General features: G+C 52.8%; 1 protein-coding gene and 1 pseudogene across 1 annotated transcript; one reads left to right on the plus strand and one right to left on the minus strand.

The window, feature by feature from the left end:
- Positions 1-9,632: 9,632 nt before the first annotated feature.
- On the plus strand, positions 9,633-23,753 carry LOC131212176 (mucin-2-like). Its single transcript, XM_058205942.1, has 9 exons — positions 9,633-11,334; positions 20,522-21,260; positions 21,327-21,483; positions 21,559-21,766; positions 21,860-21,966; positions 22,041-22,431; positions 22,495-23,126; positions 23,214-23,592; positions 23,682-23,753. The coding sequence occupies exons 1-8, from the start codon at positions 9,633-9,635 to the stop codon at positions 23,352-23,354; spliced, it is 4,077 nt and encodes a 1,358-aa protein (XP_058061925.1). The 3' UTR covers positions 23,355-23,592; positions 23,682-23,753.
- LOC131212178 (uncharacterized) overlaps positions 23,716-24,009 on the minus strand; it is a 48,535-nt pseudogene continuing 48,241 nt past the window's right edge.

Consider the following 24,009-nt stretch of genomic DNA (forward strand, 5'->3'; position numbering starts at 1 on the left):
ATTGAAGTGTCGTGTTACGGGAAGCATTTTTGCAACGATTCTTCGCGACAAATTGGCCTTCACAATTTCGAACCGATTTCCGCAACACACCCTGCCGAGGATTACTTTCTCACAGCCCGAGACGAAGCGCGCCGTCCTATCTCACTTCGGGTGCTGGTGCGGCGGGCGTGCGGGGTGGTGCGTGTTGCGCGTTACCATGACCTTGCCATTCAAAATGTGTTTTCACCCTGCTGCTCCTTGTGGCCACCCGCCGGCCTTAGAGCCATCGTCTCCTTAGTCCGGGCGACCGACTTGGCCGTCTCGCGTCTCACCAACACCAGCGCAGTGCAAGAAATTGGCACGGCAGCGAGCGAGACAGAGACAGCGGAGACCGTTTGCCAAATTTCTAATCCGTTCCAAGAAGGAGCGAGACAGAGCAATATATTTATGCTCCCGTCGTTCTCCTGTTTCCCCTCCGCACTGATGGTCTCACTCACTCACCTACACCACCATGACGTGTTCGAGTGTATGAGTGTTGTTCGTCGCACGTGAGTGCCTTTGTGTTTTGGTTTAAGGGGTATTCGTGATGAGTGCATCGCTCAACGCAACCAATACACACAGACAAGCCTGCGGCTTTTCCTACCACCCACTAAGCGCCCACCGGGTGGCGGGTGGGTGGCAACGGTTTTCCACGTTTTTATCCACGTGCTTGACGACGCGGGCGCCCGGTGTGTTGTTGGTGAGTGACGGATGGTCACTCATTATCATCGGATCATTATTTCTTGACGGTTCTGGAAACATGTTGCTTCGCAGCATACGCAGGTTGGGGTTGATCGCGTGTGTGCGCGGTTGTGGCTGCGTACTGCGTGCCCAATGATAATCGTCCGCAAAAGTGCGTGAGTTAGCCTCTCTTTTTCTCCCCGTTCTACTTCTGTTCCGATTCGGTCGGAGCTATGGGAAGGGCAAAGCTTCAACGAGGCTCTCAGTTCGTTCGTTGTTTGATTGAGCTGAATGCAAACGTTCCAGATTTCGGGTTCCATAATCAGTCGCCTCCGTCATGGGGGGTGGACTCTTCACCTTTCCGCGCCCATTGATGGGGGTTGTGTCATAAAACGTTCAACGCCGTGCCTGGGGAGATAGTTGCTTCAACCGGTTCGCGTCGTTACACAGTTCCCCTAATAAAGGTTCCGTGTTCGTCGTAGTCCGGCGCCAGCAAAATCGTCAGTTCGTCTCCGTTAACCTCCCCGCGCGCTCAAACACATCTCACTCACGAATGTTAATGAGCCACGCAAAAGAGACACACGGCCACTTTCGTGGTGATAATTAAGAAGGAGAAGCGCCAACCCCCGACGGGTTGTTGGTGGCCGCCGATGCGCTCTGCTCGCATAGTAAGCTTTCACCAATCTTTTTTTCTTCTTGACCACAATTTGGGGTTGTATTTTTGTGTATTGGCCACCGGGGGCAGCCATGTTGGCGGCGGCGAACGAGAGAGAAACGGAGGAAATGTGCGTAACGCACACGCACCCATACGCATAGTTCTTCCGGCTAAGCAAACAAATCACGCAAACTAATGATTATCTTTCTTCCTTTTTCTTCATTCTCTTTCTCGATCGCACACCGCGCTCTTGGTCCGCGGGAACTTACGCACCACCAGAAAGACAGAGCGACAGAGAGAGAGTGAGAGAGAGAGAAAGAGAGAGGCACCTGCTCACGCTCACGCATTGGTTGGACACACGGAGACGGTGTGACGCGCGCGGTGGTGACCGACCGTGGACCGCGGCCCGACTCGGCCCGACATGTTGTCCGGGGTGGACACGCTTCTGGAGGCGGCCAAGTTCCTCGAGCAGCTGGAACAACAGCACCAGCCCCATCCGCAGCTCCACTACCGGCAGCATGGTCAGCAGCACGGGGCTTCACGCCACCGGACGCCGCCTCCGTTGCTCCAGCACGGTGCCGTTGGCGGTACGACGACGACGACGACGACGATAGTGCCGGGCGGTGGCGGTACCGTTGTGTACAGCGCTGGCACCACCAACGGCACTCCGGCCACAGCCATTAGCTTCGGAACCGCTGGCGGAGGCTTCAGTTCGCCGCATCTCGCCGTCGCCGGGAAGCCGTCGCACATTACCGGCAGCGCCGTCACTGGCAACTCGACGTCGACGACGAAGTTACTGTTGAACGGTGGCGTCGGCGCCGGCGGCCGGCTGCTTTCGCCAAGCCTCGTCAGCCTGCCGGGGGCGGCAGCCGTTAACGGTGGAGGAGCGTACCAACTGGCCACGGTGTCGGCGGCAACATCGATCACTGCACCTCTATTGCCACGTCAGCAAATGGTGACGACGACGACGACTTCCTCTGCCTCCAGGAAACGCACGTTCAGCAACGCGAGCATCGGAGCGACCACCACCACCGTGCTGGTTACTAATGGCGTCGGCGGCACCGGTTATGCTAAAGGTAAGTGACGTCATCATCGGGTCCCCAGCTTCGCCAAGCTTTGGCTGTGAGTTTCGCGGCCGCCCGAACAAAAAAGTCACTCAATTTTTCATTTTTCTGGCCCCAGATCTCAACCTGTGAGACAACCTCTCTCACTATGGCTGGATTGAGATATAACGGCTCACTTTCCTTCTTGTATATCCCAAAAATCGCGTTTATATCCCAATCCGTCTCACTAGCTCCGTGAGCGTCTCCCCCTATATTTTTTATTCTCTCTTCCTCTCATTCCATACACCCTCTCACCTACATACTCTCAATGCATGAACTGTCAAATCGTTGTGATGTTGTAAACAAAGTGTTGCATTTATTCATAACCACCAATTACAATATTTTCACAATTGTTTCACTATTCCACCATGTACATGCACTTTTCACTTATCTCTGCGTGTACGTAGAGTGTATCCATCCGTGAATCCTGTATTTCATGTATCCTGTACCATCCGCCCTATCGACATTGTCCCGTACGCTGCTAATGGTTAGCTGAAATGGAAACAGACGCGTTGCACTTTCACTATTTAGAAGTAAATACTTATCGAGAAATGCTTCCCGATGCTTAAATTTACTTACCGAAATAAGCAACAGCTTAGAATTCACAGTTAAACACTATTTTTACACCGATGATGCGTAGTCGATTTGCTTGCGTCGTTCGTTCTGTGTTCCTGCATGAAACTAAGAGTTTCTAACAGTTTGACATTGGAGTGCCGGACTGGATGCTACATGAGCGTGACAGAGACAAAAAAGTTGTTCGGTGTTGCGCTTTCTTTCTGGCCTTTGGTGAGAAACGAATCGGCGCTCAGATATTTCGTCTCACTATAGAAAATATGAGTGACTTTTTTGTTCGGGCGCGGGAAAAGCTTTCACGCAAAACGTCTACCGAGCATGAGTGACTCTCTGAGTGGTCGCTGGCACTCACTCTCCCGTATTGAAGGGGTAATTGGATGGCCGATTCTCTCTCTCGCTCTCCTCGCAACGCAACGCTGCACGTGCTACGGCCGAAGCGCGAGCTCTGAGCCAGGCTCGGCAGTGAGTCGAGGAGCGCGCGAGGTGTTGTCCGCCCAGTGAACATTTTCTCTCTTCTCACCAAAAAATCCAATCCTTATCCGGTCCTCATTCGGTTCCGAACGGCTGTCTCGAATACCTTCCCCCATATAGCGTTATATGAAAGAATCGCTGTGAGGAGCCGAAAGGTCCATGGAGTGAGGAGCCGTTTAAATTCTCTCACCGAGCGGCCCCCTGTCTCTCACGTGTGTGTTCTCTCGCTTTTTTCGTTTTCTTTCTCCCATATTCCCCCTAACCAAAATGAAACAGTTCGTATTTGGGCGGTACATTTCGATATATTTTCTCTCTCTTTTTTGGCATACACTCTTCACTCTGCACTAGCGGTTCACAATTTGGTGCGTAGCTGCCTTCGTTGTAAAACGCATTGCATCGAATCCTTTGCATCCCATCTGGACATCTGATTGGACATCTGAAACGAGCAAAGCGAAAACATTTCAACATTATTTGGTTGTCACTGAATACTGTCCAATAAACTTACCTGGATTATTTCTATCAGGATCACCCGACAGAGAAGCACAAGCACTTGGTACTTTACACTTGGCACTTAGAAAAAACAGAGGCAGAGTTTTCGTCCCGATTCACCAAAACTTAAAGAGAGACTGTCGGACCCTCGGTACTTCGGGAGTTTGCCACGATCTCGCTGTCTCTGTTATTTCTATTCCTTTTTCTTTCTCTCCAACGTTCGTCTTCCACCAGCAAACTCACGGCGATTTCAAACTCACGGGGATTCCTTCCGTTCTTTCCCCGGCAACCAACGAACGCGTCTCATTCTCACTTCGTGCGCTGCGAGATCGCCCTTCCTCGGCCTCGTCGCAGGCAGAGGGGCGTTCGATCTCACTCGTCTCAGCCTTCCTCCGCCGCGTCGCAGGCAGAGGGGCAGCCTCGGGCTCTCAAAATTGTTCACTGGGCGTGGTTTGCGCAACGCGATCCCGCGATCGTCGGCCACCCTTTGACGGGCGCCTCTGTTTACTCCTTGCAGAGGGGCATTGGGCAAAGGCGATTTTATCATTGAAATGCCCGCGATGGGTGTTATCTGCCTAGTCGATTGCAGTAGAACCACAAAATATTTTAATTCGAAAAAAAATTGCAGGAAAATTAGGGATTTCTTTCGAATCTTCTAGGACCTTGTTTTGGTTCGTCAAAGCGCATGGTACACCGTACCATCCTGGTCCCCACCACACACAGAGCATCTTCTGTCAGTCCCGAGACAATTTGGAGTAGCATTGGATGGGTCGGCTTTACCTGGTGAAAATCATAATTTTTGAAAACCACTAGAGTTCTCGAAGTTAAGTTCATTTTGCATCGCCGCCAGTGACAATCCGACTAAAAACTGACAAAGAAGCATTTCACAAATGGTTTTACAATGCTTCATTTGTCTCATACGTTCAATTTGTGGGGCACCCACTTTTGAAGCTTCTGGATCTTTCCAGTGGCTTTTAAATACTGGGTAAATGCTGTTACGCCTCGACCACACTATGAGTTTTCTCTACAGGTTTTTTGATAAGCTAGCATTCACACTTGAAGTTTTTGCGCGAGATATTCCGTGAGCTCCAGTGAATGAAATGACAGTTCGTGTGTTTATGCTTTGATTTTTCAGTTTCCTTTCCTTCTCCTTCAATGGCCATTTTTGTCAAAATTTGATCCACTGTCGAAAAACTAGCCATATTTTTGGAAAGCAATAAAAATTTGCCGTAATTTGCCGTAAACTGTCAAATTGAAAAAAATACCCCCGAAACGAGAAAATATCCCGTAAACAAAAGGCGCTCAAAAGCAACTCAAAGTCACTCACGGAACTCTAGCAAAAGATTCATAGTTTCTTGGCCTGCCATACATTTTATCCAAGTTTCTCATAGTGTGGCGCCCGGGTTAGGAGGAAAACGTGCACTATATGCAAATCCTTGTCTTGCACCAGGTTTGTCGAAATAACATCTTTTGAATTGTCTAAACCATCGCTTTTCCACTACTGGCCAATATGTACCACAACCAAACGTTGTGTTTGGGGTGCTGTTTTTTCTAATGAAAAAGCAAAAGTAGCATTTCGCGCAAATGTCCTGCATGCGGAACGAAACTCGACATATTTTATTAGCTCAAAACCCAAGCTACCCAAAACACAAGCTACATCAACTGAACAACTTCAAGTTGCTCACCCCATACCAATGGCCGAATTGTTGGTTTCGATCGTTATTAGCGGAATTCACTGTTGTAGATATCCCGAACCCGTATCCCGACAGAAATGAACAACCAGGCGTCTCCATGTATGGTTCCTAACCCAAATTGCTCATGATGAAACAACGTGGCTTTCGAGTGGGTTTTGTGGGTTTTGCAAGTCGAAGCAAATTGCGGGAAACAATTCCACTCTCGCGATTTGGCCCCCCGGTCCGTGGGGGTTAGGTGACGGAAGCCAATTACCTATGCAACCTCCTGGACTGGATCGTCGGCTAACATGCAATTAACAGTAGACTGCTGTACGTAACATGCAGGTGGCAACGTGCTGGCCCCGTGGTGGGTGAGATAAGATAGCGCCGTTGCGCAATGACCGCGTGGTGGTTTTATAGCTATCGCGCATCGTGCACCGCACATTATTTCCAGGTGCACAATCGGTTGATCCGGCGGGTTTGGAAAATGCATACGTAATGCAGTTGCATTTGGGCGAGCGAGAGCCCCATTGTCCGATACTGTTAGACGATAATGGGGTGACTACATTAAGGATGTGCGGCTCGTTAGATAGATTACCGCTGCTGTTAACGATGGTAATTTTCCCAACATAACTGATTGACTTAACTTTATTGTTCATTGTCATTCCAAGTTCTCAGCGGAAGATTCAATTAAAAGCCAGGATCAAAACGAAACAGATTCTGTTGCATCGATTGCGATGCTTTTGAAGCGCTGCTGAATAATACAATGTTACGATGTAAAAAGTATATCCTTTGCATGTGCATAAGGAACTGTAGGTGTTGAACCGTTACAGTGATCGCCGTAAGGCGATGCATTCACCTCGCGACGTCATCCCCCAGAGAGTATCAGAGCGAGAGAGTGAGCGTTTGAGAGAGAAAGAAACAGAGGTTCAGCAACCTGACCTTTTGCGCTCGAAATTCTGACCTTCGCTGTGATACGAAATTCAAATAACGAGCATCCGATCCAGCGTATTGCGCATTGCTGAGAAGTGGAAGTGACTCTCGCAGAAAGGCTGCTGACCTCTTGCCGTTTGGCCGACTAGCTCTCTGGACTAGCAGTTAAAACAAATTCAGCTGCTTATCGCCGGGATACGGGTGTAAGGTAGTGATCCCCGAAGCCTTCAAAAATCTCTCATCCTGCCTTATGATTCGGTGAGCGCACGATCATGCTGATCCCCGGATGCATCATGACGGTCGATGATGCTGATGATGATGAAACAGCCATTGGAAGCGGTCGTTGAGGCGATACCGAAATAGCATCGCTTCGAGAGGGGGTCGATCAATGTAAATTATAAATAACGTCCCCCGGGAGACAGTTTGACAGTTTGGTGTGGCAGAAGCTAGCAGATTACATTGGCGCTACATTGGAATTGGAAATGGCCCGACCGTGTTGCGTGTGGTGTTCCTTCGGGTTATTCTCCTTCGGAGGGCTTTCGGCGGGCTTCGGGTTTCGTGCAGTCGTTTCTTTTCGTCATTTGATGGTCTGTCATAAACAAGCTCCTCGCATCACGAACAGAAGGCACTCCATTTTTGCGGGATGTGGTCCTTTTTCCGTCTCTCGTTAACAGCCTCCGGATGTACGGTGCGTGTTACGTAGCTTGAGTAATGCTAACGTATGCTTCGGTTCGAATTTAATCCTCTTCAGCCTCTCCGTGATGACACACTGGACACACTGTCACGCGGGAGGCTGTGTCACCGAGGAATCATCGTTCCTATGATCAATTTAAAAGAATGCAATGAATAATCCATCAGTGCCCCGACACGGCCACGGTTTGTAAGCCGGAGCTGCCCCGCGCGAGGGTCGTGGTTTCGATTTTTTCAACCTCATTCGCTTGGTCGAGATTTCGTTTGGCGATCTTGTGTCAGAACACATGTTTGGCGCGCAGGCAAGGCATGTAACGGACGGCGCTTGTGAAAGCCCGCCGAGGGACGACCGTTTTCACACCGCGAAGCCTCCAGAAGCCTCCAGAGGAAGCAAGTAACTTACACAACGTGGTGCTGGGGTCGGGTGTTGGGAACCACCGACACAGTAATGATGAAATATGCAAGAAAGCGCGTTGCGTCTGCGTGGTGAAGTCATGAAACATGCATTAATAGGCCTAGGCCGCCTGAACTAGTCGCGGTTCGGTTCTTTCTAAACTATCGAAAGTGATCTTCGGGCGGATGCGCAAGAAATCCTCCTTCGCCTCTTGGACCTACAGCCAGCCAAGTCACGTTTTGGAACCCGTGCTTCCCGTGTGCTTATTATTCCGATTCATCGACATTCCCCCTACGGCCGGGTGCGGCATTCTCTACACCGTCCATGATGCCAGGGGCCTCTCAAACCATGCTGTGGCCATCAGAATTTCCGCAAGAGGACTTCAATATCTGGGGCAGATCTGGTAGATATTAATAATTTTGTGCCGCGCGATGGAGACGCTTGGTGCTTTATTACGTGAAAGTGGCTGCGTTTCGGTAGTTTCTTTTGACAACCTCAAATTTGACATTATTTCTTTCTTTAAATCTAACTACTTCATCATTGATGGTTTAGTCATAGGGATCAGCATATTCGAGGGGTTTTGCTAACTTGATCCTGATCATATTATAATATATTCGTATCGTGTCTCTGATAGTCAGAGGAATGCGTCCTGTCGCCAACTGGTTACGTCCTCTACCACTGCACTACTATGAATGGCTTAACACAATCGAGATTAGTCGGACTATTTAGTTGCTTTTCAATTCTTCATTCGAGAATTATTCTTTATTATTTATTATTGCAGAGTTCGAAAATCATTATAGAGCCCTATGACAGCTTGTCATCTTTTTTCTCGTCACTATGACAACTTGACCATTCTGGTAACATAAACGCGCGAAGAGCTTGGTTCGAATAAGATCTTCGTGATCTTTGAAAATACTATAGCTTCGCAATTCTTCATTGCAACTCCCTTCCACGAGTCACGGCAAGTTTATCGGTGGCCTGTTTATGGTGTAAACGCTCATCGCTTCGGCCTGACAGAAGCTGACATTCGATTTGAAGCAGCTTTTTAGTTTGATAAACAAAAACAGAAAGCTGTCAAAAGAGAGAAGCGAGCAGCAAAAGGCGCCTCCTGGCTGGCTGAGGCTGATTGAATATTCATTATGCAGCCCGAGAACCGACGCAGCTCAGAGAGGGAGCGGTGCGCTCGCATATCTGAAGGGTTGTCTCTTTCGCTCTCCGCGATGTACCCCTTTGGTGCGAATTTGGTACTCACGAGAATGAGCTTAGTAAGCTGTGGATGAGTGAGACATCAACCGGCCGCCCTTCATTGTCCACTACGCGCTCATTGTTCGGTTTCGTTCTCGCATTGAAAAAACGGTGATTGCGAGAGAAAATGGCCTGTTCCCGAGTGGCTCCAACGTAGCAGCTCTCGATGGCCCAGTGTTAGTCGCGGTCTGTTCTTCGACACGACCGCACGCTCACCAGTGTTAGCGGTTCGGATTGTCGCGGGTTGTTGGCTCTGCCGGTGCCTATGATTCCCGTTCTAAATAACAGGGACTTTGCGATCAGTCGTGCCAACGTCATACTCGGAGTGTGATAATCGTAAACAGATGCCTTCAGTTTCGTAGTGTGGTCCCGGGGTGACACGTCCTAATAATGTCTAGACGCGGGACATCAATATATGGAGGGTAGGATGCAGCTTGCGGTTTAACCACTAGACAACTTCCTACGTGAAGCGCGCAGCAGAGCTCCAGGGTTCTAGTCCCGTCTAGCTGCTCCTGTTGTCTGTGATACACCCACAACGAAAGACCCAGTGAGTCAGTTGCCAGTGTGCCTTCGTTCGACGCACGCAGTGATATTTCGGTGCCTCTGGTGTCGTTGTTTAGTTTTAAGCCGAAGAAACGAAATCTTTGACTGCACAGGAAGAAAAGGACACTAACCTAGTGATCATTGGCAAGAGGGTCTGCCGGGGTATGTACAACGACGGCCAACATTACCGCAATCTGGACCTGTGCTGTGATTCCTCGCAGATCCGGGCCACGATGCTACGGCCCGAAACGGGAAAGTGCTTCCCGTACTCGATCCTGTCGAAAGCGCAGCAACTCCCATCGGAAGTTGCCGTCGGTGTTAAGCCCCTGGTGCCTGCGATACCCTACGGGGATGGGTGTGGCGGCGGCTTCCTCAGCTTGGTGCAGCCGTCAAACGTCAAAGCAGCGGCCGAGATGCTGCCACCGACCAACTTTGAAGCTAGCACCACCAGCGGGCCAGGCTTCTACGGGAGTGCTATGGTCACCGACGTGGGTATCTGCTTCAGCATGAGCAACGTGAATCTGAACGGAGAGTATCCGCCGCCACCGAATCCGGCGGTGGTGCATCCCGGGAGTGCCGCGCGGACCCCTTCGAGATCGTACGAGGATCCGGGTCCCGGGACGGCCCTCATGGTAGCTCGGCGCCGTGCCGCAGCCTTCGTGCCCGTTTCGGCCGGTGACCATCGGTTTAAGCCGATGGTCCAACAGTCACCGCCTGCTGGGCTGGCCACTAGTCAGCATCATCTACTGCCACAGGCCGCAGCAGTCGAGCAACAGTTCCGTACGCCGTACGCCACGGCGCTCCCGGTGGCTGCTGAGCTGCAGCAACTACCAAGCATTCCGGTCCACTATCCAATGGCCCGGCATCGGCCGACGCTTCCGGCCAGGTACGGTACTGCCGTCAGGTCTCCTTCCTGTGACGGTTTGACACGGGTCACGCTCCCCACCACGGGTTCTTCCACAGCCGGGGCGACTTTACCGTCGTCCTACTACAGCCAACAGTCATCCGCGACAACGGCGCCAGTTCTGGGTGTGTACCCATCGGTAGCGGGTAGTCTTCATCGCCACCACCACCAGGTGGTTCCTCCGGCCGTCGGCTTGACATATTTGCCCGGAGTTCCACCCGTTAGCGTACCGTTCGGACCGCAGGCCCAGCAACCAGCGGCGATCGATACCTTGGAGTACCATCGGTCTCAACCGAAACCACTCGGTGATCCTAGCGTGGTCCAGGCCGGGTCCGGGTCGCGCTTCACCTACGACGCCACCGGGCGGTTGCTGCTGAACTGTTGCTACACCGAAGTCAACCAGCAGCCTAGCGCCGCCGCCGCACGTTGCGTTCCGAACTGCCACGGATCATCAGTGGTGCCGCCTGTCGCTCCGCACTGCATCACCCAGGACAGTGCAGCAGCGATTGGTGTTCCGGCTGAACAGGGCAGCCCGCCGCTGCATGTGAGTCGCTCCTGTCCGACCTCACCGAAAGGACCGGAGGGTGCGTTTTCGGCTGCGGAACCCGGCGGAACGCTCTCCACGAGCTCATCCCCGATAAGCCTTGTGCAGCGGCCGCGGGACGACGATGGTGGGCCGATGGAGGTTTGCGAAGACTCGATGGCGGCCGATGATGAGCCGAAGGATTTTAGCATGAAGTCGCCACCGATTGTTGTTGCACCGCCGTCGGATGATGGGCCGATGTTCGGCCGACCTTCACCACCGCCCGCCCTCGGCACTGGTGGTTTGCTGCTGCGCCGCGAACAGCGGGAAACCATAGCGGGCCTCGGACGCAGTATGCGATCGCTGCTGGAGCAGGATCGAAACCGTCGGGAGCTGAAGGCGGCACCGAAGAAGAAGTGGATACGGCACTACATGAAGGGTAAGCAGAACGGGGGTCCGCTGGCAAGTGATTGAGTTCTCGACAGCGCCGGGGGACGACTACCGCCTGATGCATCACCTGATTCACAATGCTCGACGAAGACACGCGCGCGAGGACCGCATTCGGAGTCAAGCTAGACGCGCGTCCGAAGGTTACTTCGATCGTTTCTAATGCAACAAGTTGGAAGCTCCGTTGACATTTCTTGTCTCGTGAAGCGCCTGAAGAAACCCTTTTGGTGCTACGTGTCGTGTTGATCCAACAGTGACAAACCATTACTCCAGGTCTTCTAAGTCGAAATTTTGCCTCAGAACTGTAGCTCGAATATAGAAGGCAAAACAAGAAGTACGAACATAACTCCATAGCCTTCCATTGCTCTCAGTGGGCCCCTCCAACTGAATATTTTACAAATTCGACACATCTTCTTTAGTTTCGACAAGTTCCACGAAGATCCTGGTCTAAGTGGCGACTGTCGTGGTGACGTTCGCGTTGCGTTGCGTTCGTTCGTCTTTTCCAATGACGCATTTCCGACTTCTGCATGCTTGCGGCCATTTCTTTTAGCTTGTTTGCCGCCGTTGTTTGTTGATTCAGCGTTCCGCTAAAGCTGAGATCGTTATCGCAGTCAGGTCAGGCCGTTGCACAACTTCGTTCGCGCTCTCTCTCGTATTCGGTCGGTCGTCCGATGATCGGCCTCTGACAAGTTGCCGGCGCAATCGTTGCGTCGTGGCGCACGCTGCACCACCATCCATTGCCTGCGGCTGCACCGTGTGCACTTGCATAACGTGGAGAGTACGAGAGCGAGAGAGCGAGGCAGTGAAGTTGGCGACGCACATTAGAGAATGTTCTGACGTACGACTTCATCGCCAGGCACCTTCCAATCAATCATAGTAGCCGTAGGTGTTGTTAGCGAACAACTCCTCCTCGTCGGGCGGCATGTGCTCTGGAGCACGCAATAGTACATTCCAACCTTCGGATCGCTCTAACACCCCCCGCTGCCCAGCATGACCAGCCGTCCGGCACGAGGTAGGAGCTGACACCATGTGCCGTGAGCTACGTTAAAGCGGAAAAAGTTCTCGAGTGGATTGTTGTTGTGGCTGCTACTGTGGCGGGGGTCCGTTAGGTAATCGCCAGCAAGTGCCCACTTCGGAAGGGCTCAGGGTGTATGCATGCGGCGCTTGTGTCGGATCACCTCGTCCAACCCTCCAGCGCCCCACCAGTCACTACTCGGGGATCGGTCGGTCGCTTATCTCAGTGTGTTAATCAAACGTAGCCATCAAGTGCTTGGCCCCATCGAAGATTCGCGAATATTATATGGCAGCGAATCACTCGGCCACTCCTGCTCTCTCACTCTCTCTCTCTCTGGTTCGAACCTCTCATTCTCCTTCTCGTGGGGAGTTTCTTCCCTTTTGGCCGGGCGAAACACCCGACAAACCCTAACGGGTCTGTGATCTCCGGGCCACCGGGTATTACTGAAGTATGTAATCTACCTTCTGGTTATCAGTAGAGGCCCCCTCCGTACCACCCTCGGTGCCTGCCGCACTTATGTAAACGACATGACACTGCCCACGTGTACTGCAACCGGGTGCACTGATGAGGGCCGCTTTTATGGGGTTCCCTCTGTTACGATCCCGAATGCGTTCCCGTACACCCCTCAGCGGGTGATGAGGATGGATGTCATAACGCTCGTCTCGTCTCAGGTTCCCATAATTATATACGGTTTTTTTTATTTTTCAAGCTCCCCAGTACCTGCGCGTTAGGTGGCTATCCTTCGATGGGAACGTGGGCGAACGTTCCTTGTGGCGTTCGTCATGTCGTGGTCCATCTTCCATCCGGCATGTTACGGGAGAGGACGCCACAGGATAACTCAGCACCGCGTGGGTAGACGGAAATGGCGTTGTTTTCCTGGGCCCCTCGGTACATCCGGGAACGCAACCAGCGACAAGCTGTAGGTTGAAACCGGTAGCGTTATGCAATCCTGCAATGGGTGATCATGATGTGCGCTGATGACGACAACCGTCACCGTGTGGCGGCATTGCCAGAGTTCTCGTCAGAGCCCGGCGACTGCCTGTGGCTGTCACTGGCAGGCAGAGCACCCGGAACCTCAAGCAGTTGTTCCTGCGGCGACAGCCACAATCGTATTGCAATAATGATATTACTTGCCCCACCGCCAACAATTTATCCCTCTAAGGCGTAGGCGTAGGGAGACAGGGACTGGCGCCTGGACAGTTGAAAGAAGGCAACGCCACTTTAGAAGAGGTTTTGTTGATGGTCTTGTTTTGTCGTTTTTCATGAATTCTCAAGGGCAGTAAAAGGACGAACGTTTCACCTTTTCCGAATTCGATCCAGAATGAAGTGTGTGCCTTAAAGGCTTTTTGAACATACTGTGGTTTAAATTGAATGTTCTTCACGCCGCGCTAGTATGTGTTGATCAGCATCATCCACTCCCGTCGACGTAAAGACGTGTTCCGATTGCACCATTAATTCTGACAGCTTTTTCCGTAGAAATTTATTTTCTCCGAAGCGTGTTTGGCTTTAAAGAACCTTCTATCGTCATCGATCCCTACGCTAACGCATGGCATTAACTTTGAGCCCTCTTGCGTCGATAATAGCGCAACTCTCTCCGGTTCCTTATTTGAAGACTGTCCACAGCACTCCAATCTGAAACCTGTCCCCGGGGCCGGATGTAGGGTGGGCGGGGTGCCGTATTTGTTGCCATGTTTTTGAACGACCCCGCCCCGTGCCACTAAATTCTTCCACGTTCCGAAACGTGCAAAACACGGGCTTGCGATTGCGGCGATGGGCGCGGAAGGGCAACACTCGTCTCATCCTCGTCAACTGGGGCCGCCAACCGGGCGTGTGTCCGTTCTTTTAAGATTAAAAAGCGGCACCCGCATGTGTGACGGTTGGCAGCCGCGCATTAGCCGCACCTTAAGCACCTTCGGGGCGCGACACGCGACGCCTCCGGAACGCTGGAGCCGTCAACCTTATCGGGCCGTTTCAGTGATCCTAAGCCCGAACCAAGGTGGGCTTCATTCACGCACGGGGACCGAAAGGGGTCGGCTTTCACAATATTATTCCATTCAGTAACAGAGATGGCCGATTTCTATGGATCTAGAAGAATGTCCCAAAATGGAGACGCCCAGTGCGCCGTGAGGGAGCTTTCAAAGATGTTACTAGTCCTTCAATCCTTATTCGCGGTATAAAGAGATGGGCAAGATGGGAACTTCAAAAGTGCAGACCACTATCTCTCTGCCTCTAATCTCCGAGTGATCCGGATAAATGAAAGCTCAGCAAGTAACGGGGCGAGTGGTTGGCCGTGGCAAAGAAGACGCCCGGTGGACGTGGGGAGAGTGACCATGATCAAGCCCTAATGGACGGACGGGGTGGGGTTGGTTCCGTGCCGTGCCGTGCGGGGTGGCTAACGCCCCACGGCGAGCGGGCACTACTCACATCCACGAGGCCCCCATTATCATTTCCTGCCATATTATCGGAGACACGGCTCTCGTGTGATGCAATATGGCACTGGCGGCGGTGGCGTGTGTTGTTGGGCTTCGGGAGGAGCGGTTCCGTTTCGTTGCTTCACGATAATCAAATTAGCTCTCCCTTTCTCACTCGCTCTCTCGCGCTGCGCGAGCGCCCTGCGAGGAGCGCACGCCGCGCGTTCACCGAGCACGTGGCACGTGGTGGTTATGGGTCGCTGTTTCTTTTTGCAATGCTCCTGCTCGTACAACTAAATAATAAATAAATAAAAAGCCTCGCAACCGAACGAACCGCCGCGGGGGTCGCCAGGCGGGGTGGGCAGGCTTATTGCGATGTGGCGTAGAAAACACATACCCAACATGGCAGATAGTGGAGAGCTCTTCGAGTGGTCTCGAATGTCACGGCAGAGGGATTTTCGGGACACAACAAAAAGGGCTGACAAACGACACTGTCCGTTTATATGAGCTAGAGCTTTGCAGTTAGTGAATTACGAGCGAACAATTATGGCTCACAATTTAATTATTAACCAATTGGTGGCCTCCCAGGTTGCAGGTTAGTCCACCAAAGAGAGCCACCCAAAGCCACGCGGCCACAAAGTGTAGGCTAATCGCATTATGCTATGGGGCGCAAAAATGTGCCAATCAACAAAAACAGGTTCACCGCCGCCAAGTGCGCAACACTTGCACCTGAACCGCTGTGGTTGCAGTTTTCGTCCCTCTGAACTAACCGTACAAAAAAGGCGGCTAAAGAATTCACATTCAGCACCTCTCCAAATATGATACCGTTTCGGCGGGCGTGCGGACCTTCCGATGGCTTCCACTCTGGCGCGCTCTGTTTTGCCTGTCAACATTTAATAACGGCATCGACAAAATATGGGGCCACGTGACACACGGGTGCCCCCGCAAACCTGCCTTCGTCAGAAAACAACAACCCTGTTGGGCTGCAACAGGAGTAGACGGCAACAACACGGCCAGTGGCCGCCGGGCCAGCATGAGTTTGATTACATAATTATGTAGGGTGGCTCCATGTGCTCGCTGGACGTCATATGGCCCGCTCCTCTCGCGCCGCCGGATCCCAAAGGTTACGAGAGTGCACCTGAATGAAACAATTGTGAGGGCCAAAAGGAAGCCCGTCGTCAGCTCCCGTTGAAGGGAACGACCGACCCGGGGGGGTATCGGGATGGCTTCCGGTAGGTAGCTAGGGTTGGGTGGATTACCCCAGGGAGCGCATCGCACACCACACCCCGCCTGTTGGACAATCACTAGGAGTTAACCTTTTAACGGAACGGAACGCTGGTAAAACTTGAGAACTCGGGACCACCGGCTCACGTGGACCGACGGCGGCGCCGGCGCACCCTTCACACGGAACTTGACGTTGGCTTGTGTTTATCGTCCAGTCTGGCTGGCTTCCTTCAAACAGGGTAAATCCTCACGAGGGACCCCACTTTGTCGACGGGCGCGCTATGGAATATCATTGGCCCGGTTTTCCGCCTCCTGGGAGATGAGTGTGGCCTGACCGGAGCGAGATAATTTACATTCAGCTGTGCTTCCAAAACTCTCCAAGAAGCCGCCGTCGGGGACCACAGATACACTTGACCACGTTCGCGGAGGGTCTGAATGAGCTTCCAGCTCAGTGTCCAATTCAGGAAAGCGTGAAATTAAGTCTAACGTCATTTCTGACACTCTGTTGATTGTTCCGGAGGCATCCAGTTTTTGCTATTAAATTTTGTTAAATTTGTTTTACTATAAAATGTGTAGGATTGAAAATTGACAAACTTGTGTTTAAGGGCTGTTCCCGAAGGCACGATTGCTTAGCGTATGTTAATGCCGTACACTGACCGTGGACAACATCGACAGGATCCAGAAGACCACATCGGAGAAGGGAAGCGGATTCTCATTAGGTAACCATTTATCCGGTTACAAACCGCGGAGAGCGCGAATGCCACGCGCTCCTCGAATCCCTTGTAGCCGACGGGGGACGAGTGATGTGGCGAGCAGATAAGCCCCCCTGCCGGGTGGAGCTAAGGCCACCGAATGCTTACACGCGCTTCTCACGGTCACGGAATCGTGTCGAATGTCGACGGCGGCACCGTCACCGTCGTCTCCTGCGGGAGACCCGTTCCCGAGCTGCTGCTAGGTGTCAAACGCGTCACTCCACCCTTGCACCCCCTTTCTGCCATCCAGCTGGGGGTTTCGGTTTCCCGACCGCCGGCGGAACAGGATACGCCGCGCGATCCATTGATTGGTTGGCGATGCGAGGCGAGACGAGGTGGTGTTATATAAATCCGTCGTGGGGGTTGACTTGAATAATTGTTTCGAAATATGGTGAACAGCAGCCTCACCTTCGTCCCCGCCCCACGCGAAGACGCCCCGGATCTCATGGTGGCCTCAATTCTTGCCAGGCGCGCACGCCACGCCGCATTGGAATTGGAGATTGAGGCTGCCAAATCTGCATCACCTGGCTGGAAGGGGAGGAAATAGAAAACTAGGCGGCCAAACTGCTGGCGCCCAAGAAGGAGTGGCCCGAGGTCTCCGAGAGAGCACATCACGCGGACACGGCGGGCGAAGAGGTTCGTGGGGTTCGGTTTGGTTACATCGATTCGCGCGCGGACTCGGAATGAGGCGTGTGTGACGGATGGGCAAGGGCGAGGTGACCAGCAGAAGGCCATCCTTCCTAGAAGGCTCTCCGACACCACCGACCACCGACTAATCCTGTTTCGGAGCCTGGCCGGAGCCGGATATTCCTTCGGGTGCGGGAGAGGTGTCGGAATTAAGTGGCCACGCGCGTTACGTTATGCACCTTCGGTCGGTGGTCGGTTACGTGTTTGTGGTGGCCTTTGTGGAACGGCTCAACGGAGAGGGGGGCTCCTATTTTTACTTCACCCGACTCGGGCCCAACTTTGTTCCTTTCAACTCCCCGCAAACGGGGTGGAAGCCGTACAAACGGTCCACCAGCTGCTTCTGTAAAACCTGGAACCGGGGGCGCGTAGTGACACAATGTGTATGGTGGTGGACACCTGTTGCGGCCGGGTTCGGGGGGACGTCCAGTTCGTCTTCGTCGCCCGCGGGTTACCGGGGCGCGAAGCCAACGCACAGCGTAGCCAATTGCGTCAAACTTTGTTGTGAACCCGAACGGCAAACGGACATTTTTGGGGTCGTTGCGCACTCGAACATAAACAGGATTCAATTTATCTTTTTTTTTAGCCGCAGATCTAAACCGCCCAATCTTGCTATGCCCGTATTGTATCTCTTTCTGATTGCTATATCACAATCCTTAACACAATAATTCTGGCAGGATAACACTTTGCTTCATTGCATGGACGACTGAAAATGTATACAGATTCGGTACACTTTCATTATTTATAAGTAAAAATTTACTGATAAATGCTGACCGATGGTTAAAATTACTGACAGAAATAAGCAAGTCCTTAAAATTGACTGTTCAATATGATAATTACTCGCTGTTGCGCTCTTTGCCTGGCCTTTATCCGGAAGAACGTGTCGCGTAAAAAATCCCGTCTCAGTATGAAGAAAAAGAGTGTCTCTTTTGTTTGGGTAGTTGGCAAACCTCAAAAGCTCTACCAACAACCTTCACATAAGTAAAACAAGATGCTCGTTGACAGGACAACAGTTTGCTTGCTTCAAACAATCATGAGGGACGTGAAATTCGTTCCAATTAAATCCAATCCACCTGAACCTGGCCCAAGAACATTCGCAACCCTGTCCACTGAAAAAATCATTCAAATCGTTTTCATCGAACCCTCAAAGTCAATTCGTCTCATTGTCGGCAAAAGATATCTTGGGAACTGCCCTGGAGTCAAGGGATCCGTAACCATTGCCGGGACGTGAACGTCGCGCAAATCAAGGTCTCCCCCGGGAGGGTTTTCAACACCAAACTAATCAACTTATGGGCCGAGGACCTCCATTGCTTCTCCCGATAGTTGGAGAAGTCCCGGCCAAGGGGCAAAAGTGTAGTGCATTCTCTATCGAAGGTCAGTAGCTTGGCGATCAAGAAACGCCGCCAAAATGGCGCTCGTCAGCCGGGCCAGGTGGTGCAGGAGGTGATTAAAAAATCATTAGACCGCGCGAGATGATTGAAAACAAACGTTGTCGAGATAACACGTTGGGGGCACCTCGGACACCTCCAGCAAGGTTCCCGGATCTCTAACAGGGCGAGACAGAGAGCCGAGCCGAGCCCGGATGTTCTGACGGCAATGGCGGAACAACTTCTCGCCGGGCCAATATTTGCTCAACTTTGAGTTTGTGTTTTCAGCAAACAGCAACAACTGTCTCGTCTGGTGTTGTTTGGGAGCGCAGGTGGTGGCGGCGGCGGATTGATGGCTTTGGCGCATGGCGCACGGGTGTCAAGTTGATTATCGAAGTGAAACAGAGTAACCGCAGCACCCCCGGGTGCCTCATGGCCGTGACGGGGCGGGAGTGAGACAGCACTCGACGCGGCGTCGGCGGCAGTCCGTTACGTCATTTGCGGTGGACAGAGGGAGCCACCGACAATCCCGTGTCGTGTGTCCTGTGGGGAGGCGCGCGATGTGAGTTCTGTCGTGAGCGCTAGAGAAGAGAGGGCGACGGGAAGCCATCGGGCGGACGGGTGGAGAGAAAGGTTCACCGGGGAACGGTGGCAGCCGGCGGCAACGATTGTGTGGTTGCCGCGTGCTCGGCGAAAACGTGTTCTGCCTCGATGCCGTCGGGTGTGACATTGGCATGGCAGCGGGCGGGATGGTGGCATCGTCGCACACGCGCGCGGCGTGCCGAGGCGGACTGATTATGGGGCGCGCAGAACGCCACATGCGCGCGGCCGACGACGGTGATGACGCTCGTGGAGGAACGTAAAACGCAATACGGACCGGACGCGAGACGAGACGCGCGCGTAGGGAGCGTTAACCGGCGCGAGGAGCTCGCTCTTACGTCGTCGTGTCTGACAGATTAGGCAATCGATCAGCAACAGGATGATCTGCCGGAGAAAAGGCCCGACGAGAGCTCCCCACGTAGTTCGCACTGTCTGCAGCGACGGGAAAGCATTGTTTGACTGAAAGTCCTTCTTAAGAACGAGAATTCAACGTAACAGTCGGATGGCTTTCGTGCACTATTGTCAAAAGAAACATGAGAAAGTTGCCGATCGAAATAAAATATTTTGACAAGAGGATCAATTTTTGAGAAGAAGCTCACACAAAAAAGGAAATTCTGAAAAAATAACTTTTCATAGTTGAGACCAATTCATGATGATCCTCGGCAGGGGGCATTCGCTTGACACGTCTTTGGCATGACCGCTCGGACCTATTACCGCGTGTAAAGCCAACCACTTCAGAGCCCAGAAGAGAGTCACTGGTCGATTGTTATGTTGCATTGTTTGACCCATCGGATGTTGAGAGTGGCCCGCAAATAGCGACGTTTTTATCAAAACGCGTGTCTGGCAAACGTTATCTGGTATCTAACTGGACTGACACACCACTTAGCTGGTAAACGTTTCCTAACAAGTGTACCTGTCAGCTGTAGGCTTTGGACCGTTATAAATTGTGTTCAACATATAGATTTTCTGATAAATTCTAATAGATCCAGTGCCCGAGAAACGGCCAATCGATAAAATAATAGAGCGTTCGCTATTTCGCTTGTCCGGAACTTTTAGCTCAACATTTTATTCTGAAATATGGAAGTTACCTTTGCCTAATCGTGTCCGTTTCGCTTGTCTCTTGCAGATGAACCGCTCGTGAATGGCCATTCCACCGCGCCGCCACTCGTAGTGATCTCGTCGAACGGTGTTGTGGGAGCGCCAGTGCAGAAGCATCATCTCGCGAGTCACGTTCCCGTGGTCGCGGGTTCCACCGCCAGCATTACCTCCCCGATGACGATCGACCTGTCGACCAAGAGCCTAAACCACCACCAGCAGCAGAACGGTGTTCCGTTCCAGCATCACGCCGCGCTGCATTCGCTCGCCCCTTCCACGACACCACCGTCGTCTGCCCTGTCGTCGTCATCATCGTCCTCGTCGTCCTCTTCCTCCTCGTCATCATCCTCGACGCTCACCGTCTCACCGGTGGACGATTCGCAGTCGTCGTTGAACCTGAGCAACGGTCCCGCCCCAAACGGTTTCGGTACCGTTCACAGTGCCAACACTTCCGGCGGTGGTTCGCTCAACCTGAGCAGTACCGCAAGCAGCGGATCGTCCCTGCTGCCGGGTATCGGTCTGAGCCCGGGCACCACCGTTACGTCCGTCGTGGCCGGTGGTGTACTGCCGATCGGCATCGACGGTGGAGTGCTGCAAACGGCCACTTCCGGAACGGCCAATCGCCACCCGGTGGCCGTGCACCATTTGCCACTGGAGCTTCAGCAGCAGGTGGCGGCCGGCCTATCGGCGCACGGTTCGCAGACGGCCGGAGCGGCCCTGTTCGCAAACATCCCAGCGCGGCGGAGAACGACCAGCTCAAACAGCAACGGGTAAGTGAGCACAGTCTGAGTGAGCATTCGAAACAATGAAACACAATGCTTGGCGCGTCTTTACAGAGTCGGAACGCGAGAGGTTCACAACAAGCTGGAAAAGAATCGACGGGCGCACTTGAAGGAGTGTTTCGAGCAGCTAAAGAAACAGCTCAGCCTACAGCCGGACGAGAAGAAGATCTCCAACCTGTCCATCCTGCACGCAGCGATACGGCACATTCAGGTAAGTTGACACAGGCACAGAGCCCGGTTTCTGGCGGTAAACTGATTCGTCCTTCTCCGCGAATGGCACTTTTAGATGCAGAAACGCAAGGAGCGCGAGTTCGAGCACGAGATGGAGCGACTGGCGAAGGAGAAGATTGCGGCGCAGAATCGGATTTTGCTGTTGAAGCGCGAGATCACGCAGATGGGCGATATCGATGTGTCGCGGCTGGCACCGGATACGGATATCACGCCAAACCCGACGGGCGGTCTCAATCTGACCAGCGTGGTGCAATCGGATCGTGGTAAGGCCCCCAATCCTACACGTTTTGTTACTTTTGCGGTCTACGGTAACAATATGTTATTGATATTCATCCATTTCACGATCGTCGTTGCAGATCATCTCAGCGATGCCGTGCTGGTCCCGGGACGCAATGGCATTCGGTACAGCTCTAGCAGCTCACTCTCGAGCATTGCAACAAATGCTTCCATCGGCACCTTACCGGTAAGGAGCGCATGGTCATGGTGTGACCCCCGCTCGACCGGTTCACGACTAATCGGTGTCCGTTTCTTTTCCAGCACCAAACAACCATTTCGCCAGTTCTATCCATATCATCACCGACGCGCGGCAGCCCGGCCTTGAATCGCAGCTCAACATCGCCTCCGTCATCATCGTCGCCGTCGTCGTCCTCCCTGTCATCGTCGGCGTCCTCGCTTTCGGTGTCGTCGACCACCGCGAGCCTCATGCTGCCACTGTCGTTGACTACCAAGAGCAGCAACGGTGGTGGCGTCCTGGTGGATTCGCACAACGGTGCTGTCGCATGCAACACAACGTCGCCGTCTCCGCTCAAGTTTTCCACCGGCCCACTGAACGGACTCAATCTGAGCAGTTCCGTCTCGGCTCTTCCTATAAACGGGATCAACGGTTCGACGGCCGCTTCCATCGGCCAGCTGCCCGTCATCGTCGGTGGTAGGTTGTACTAGGTTTGTGAAACAATTCGTTTGCTTTGCTAATTTCTGTTTTCTTCGACAGCGAACGGAGCTACCAACATCGTTGGCATTACTCCGTCGCAGTTGCTAGCAACGACGGCTGCCACGGCCAATGGATCGCCGGCCATCCAAACGATACCGCTGAACCTGAACGTGACATCGACAGCCGTCAGTAATGGGCTCAACGGGGCCGGTATCCCAGCGACCACGGCCATCGTGTCCAGCGCCGGTCTGCATTTGGCACCACCGTCGTCAGCCCAAGCGCTGCAGTTGACAACGAACGGTACCGGTGGCGGCGGCGGCGGTGGTAGCCTAGCCAGCAGCAGTATTGGTGGTGGAGGCACCACGACCTCCACCATTGCCACCAGCAACGGTAGCAGGGCGGGTAGTACTGCTTACGGGGTGGTGTCAACCGTAAGCGTAGGGCAAACGTTGGCCAGCGTGCACGGCAAAGAACTGATTAACGGTACGATCGGGAAGAACGGTACCGTACGGACTGATAATAATAGTAAGCTTGAGATTATTGCAACCCAAACCCCCACCAATAATGCGACGGTCGTCGCAAACGGTGCCACCGTTGGCACCGCGGCACTAGACCCACCGGGAACGAAGGTTATCACAGTGGTGAACGGTAACACGTTCGCACTCGCCTCGATGGATAAGGACAGCAAGATGGTAAGTGGCGCTACATTGCAAGCAACCCCTTTCGACGGGGTCCCTAGAGTTCATCGTTCGCTTACGGGGTGCGCCTTTCCCCGACAGGGTGTCGTCTACAGTCCCATCCAGCTGCTGACACCGCAAGGACTACGCGTGATACAGCAGTCCCCGAACGGGCTGGCAACCATCGAGCTTAGTGCGCCCGCTAACGGTGGCAACCGTTTGCAGCTGCATTTAACTCACTAGAGAACGGTGGCCGCCGCCGGGAAGGGAGTAAGGAACGAACGTCAACCCACCCTCTTCCGCCGCAACTAGCGCCAAACGCGCTGCTGTTCCTTTCCTCTCCCGAGTTTCGTGATCCGCGTGCTGCACTAACTTCCACCCGAGGGCCCAGTTTTTGCCACATGCGATACGCTGCCAGTTGCATGAACAAGTGGCACGTTTACAAGTGGCCACAATTGCATTTCTACACACAAAACGTAAGGTAATTTGAATCAGTTTCCAGTGTTCGTTAATATCGTATGGCAAACAAGGTGTAATTTCTGATGCATTTGTGTATGATTTTGCTTGCAGTTCAAACCGAGTAACAATATGCGATCGATAACTTTTAAAGTCCGGATGCCGGCTTCCTCTCTTCGGGCGGCTCCTGCGGATGCAGTACCTAGAAAGGCGAAAACAACAGACACTAACGAAGATTACACGCGAAGGTGGTAGCGTGGCCCATTGCGGGGCAAACAACACGCCGTGTACGAAAGCAAGCCAGTTCCTTACGCGACAAATAATATAATTACTTCGTAAACGGAAAAGTTGTGGAAAAGTCTTAAATGGCCAACTCTCCCAAAAAGCGGATGATCTTCAAACAACAACAACACTGACACATATGACCAATGATTCACACGCC

Source organism: Anopheles bellator, chromosome 2 (assembly GCF_943735745.2).
Source record: "Anopheles bellator chromosome 2, idAnoBellAS_SP24_06.2, whole genome shotgun sequence".
NCBI lineage: Eukaryota > Metazoa > Arthropoda > Insecta > Diptera > Culicidae > Anopheles > Anopheles bellator.

Excerpts from the sequence above, each read along its gene's own strand:
- LOC131212176 (XM_058205942.1), top strand. The coding sequence starts at position 9,633 with ATGTACAACGACGGCCAACATTACCGCAATCTGGACCTGTGCTGTGAT. Across the intron at positions 21,484-21,558 it reads CAGCGATACGGCACATTCAG|ATGCAGAAACGCAAGGAGCG; the intron begins GTAAGTTGACAC and ends TGGCACTTTTAG. Across the intron at positions 23,127-23,213 it reads TGGATAAGGACAGCAAGATG|GGTGTCGTCTACAGTCCCAT; the intron begins GTAAGTGGCGCT and ends TTTCCCCGACAG.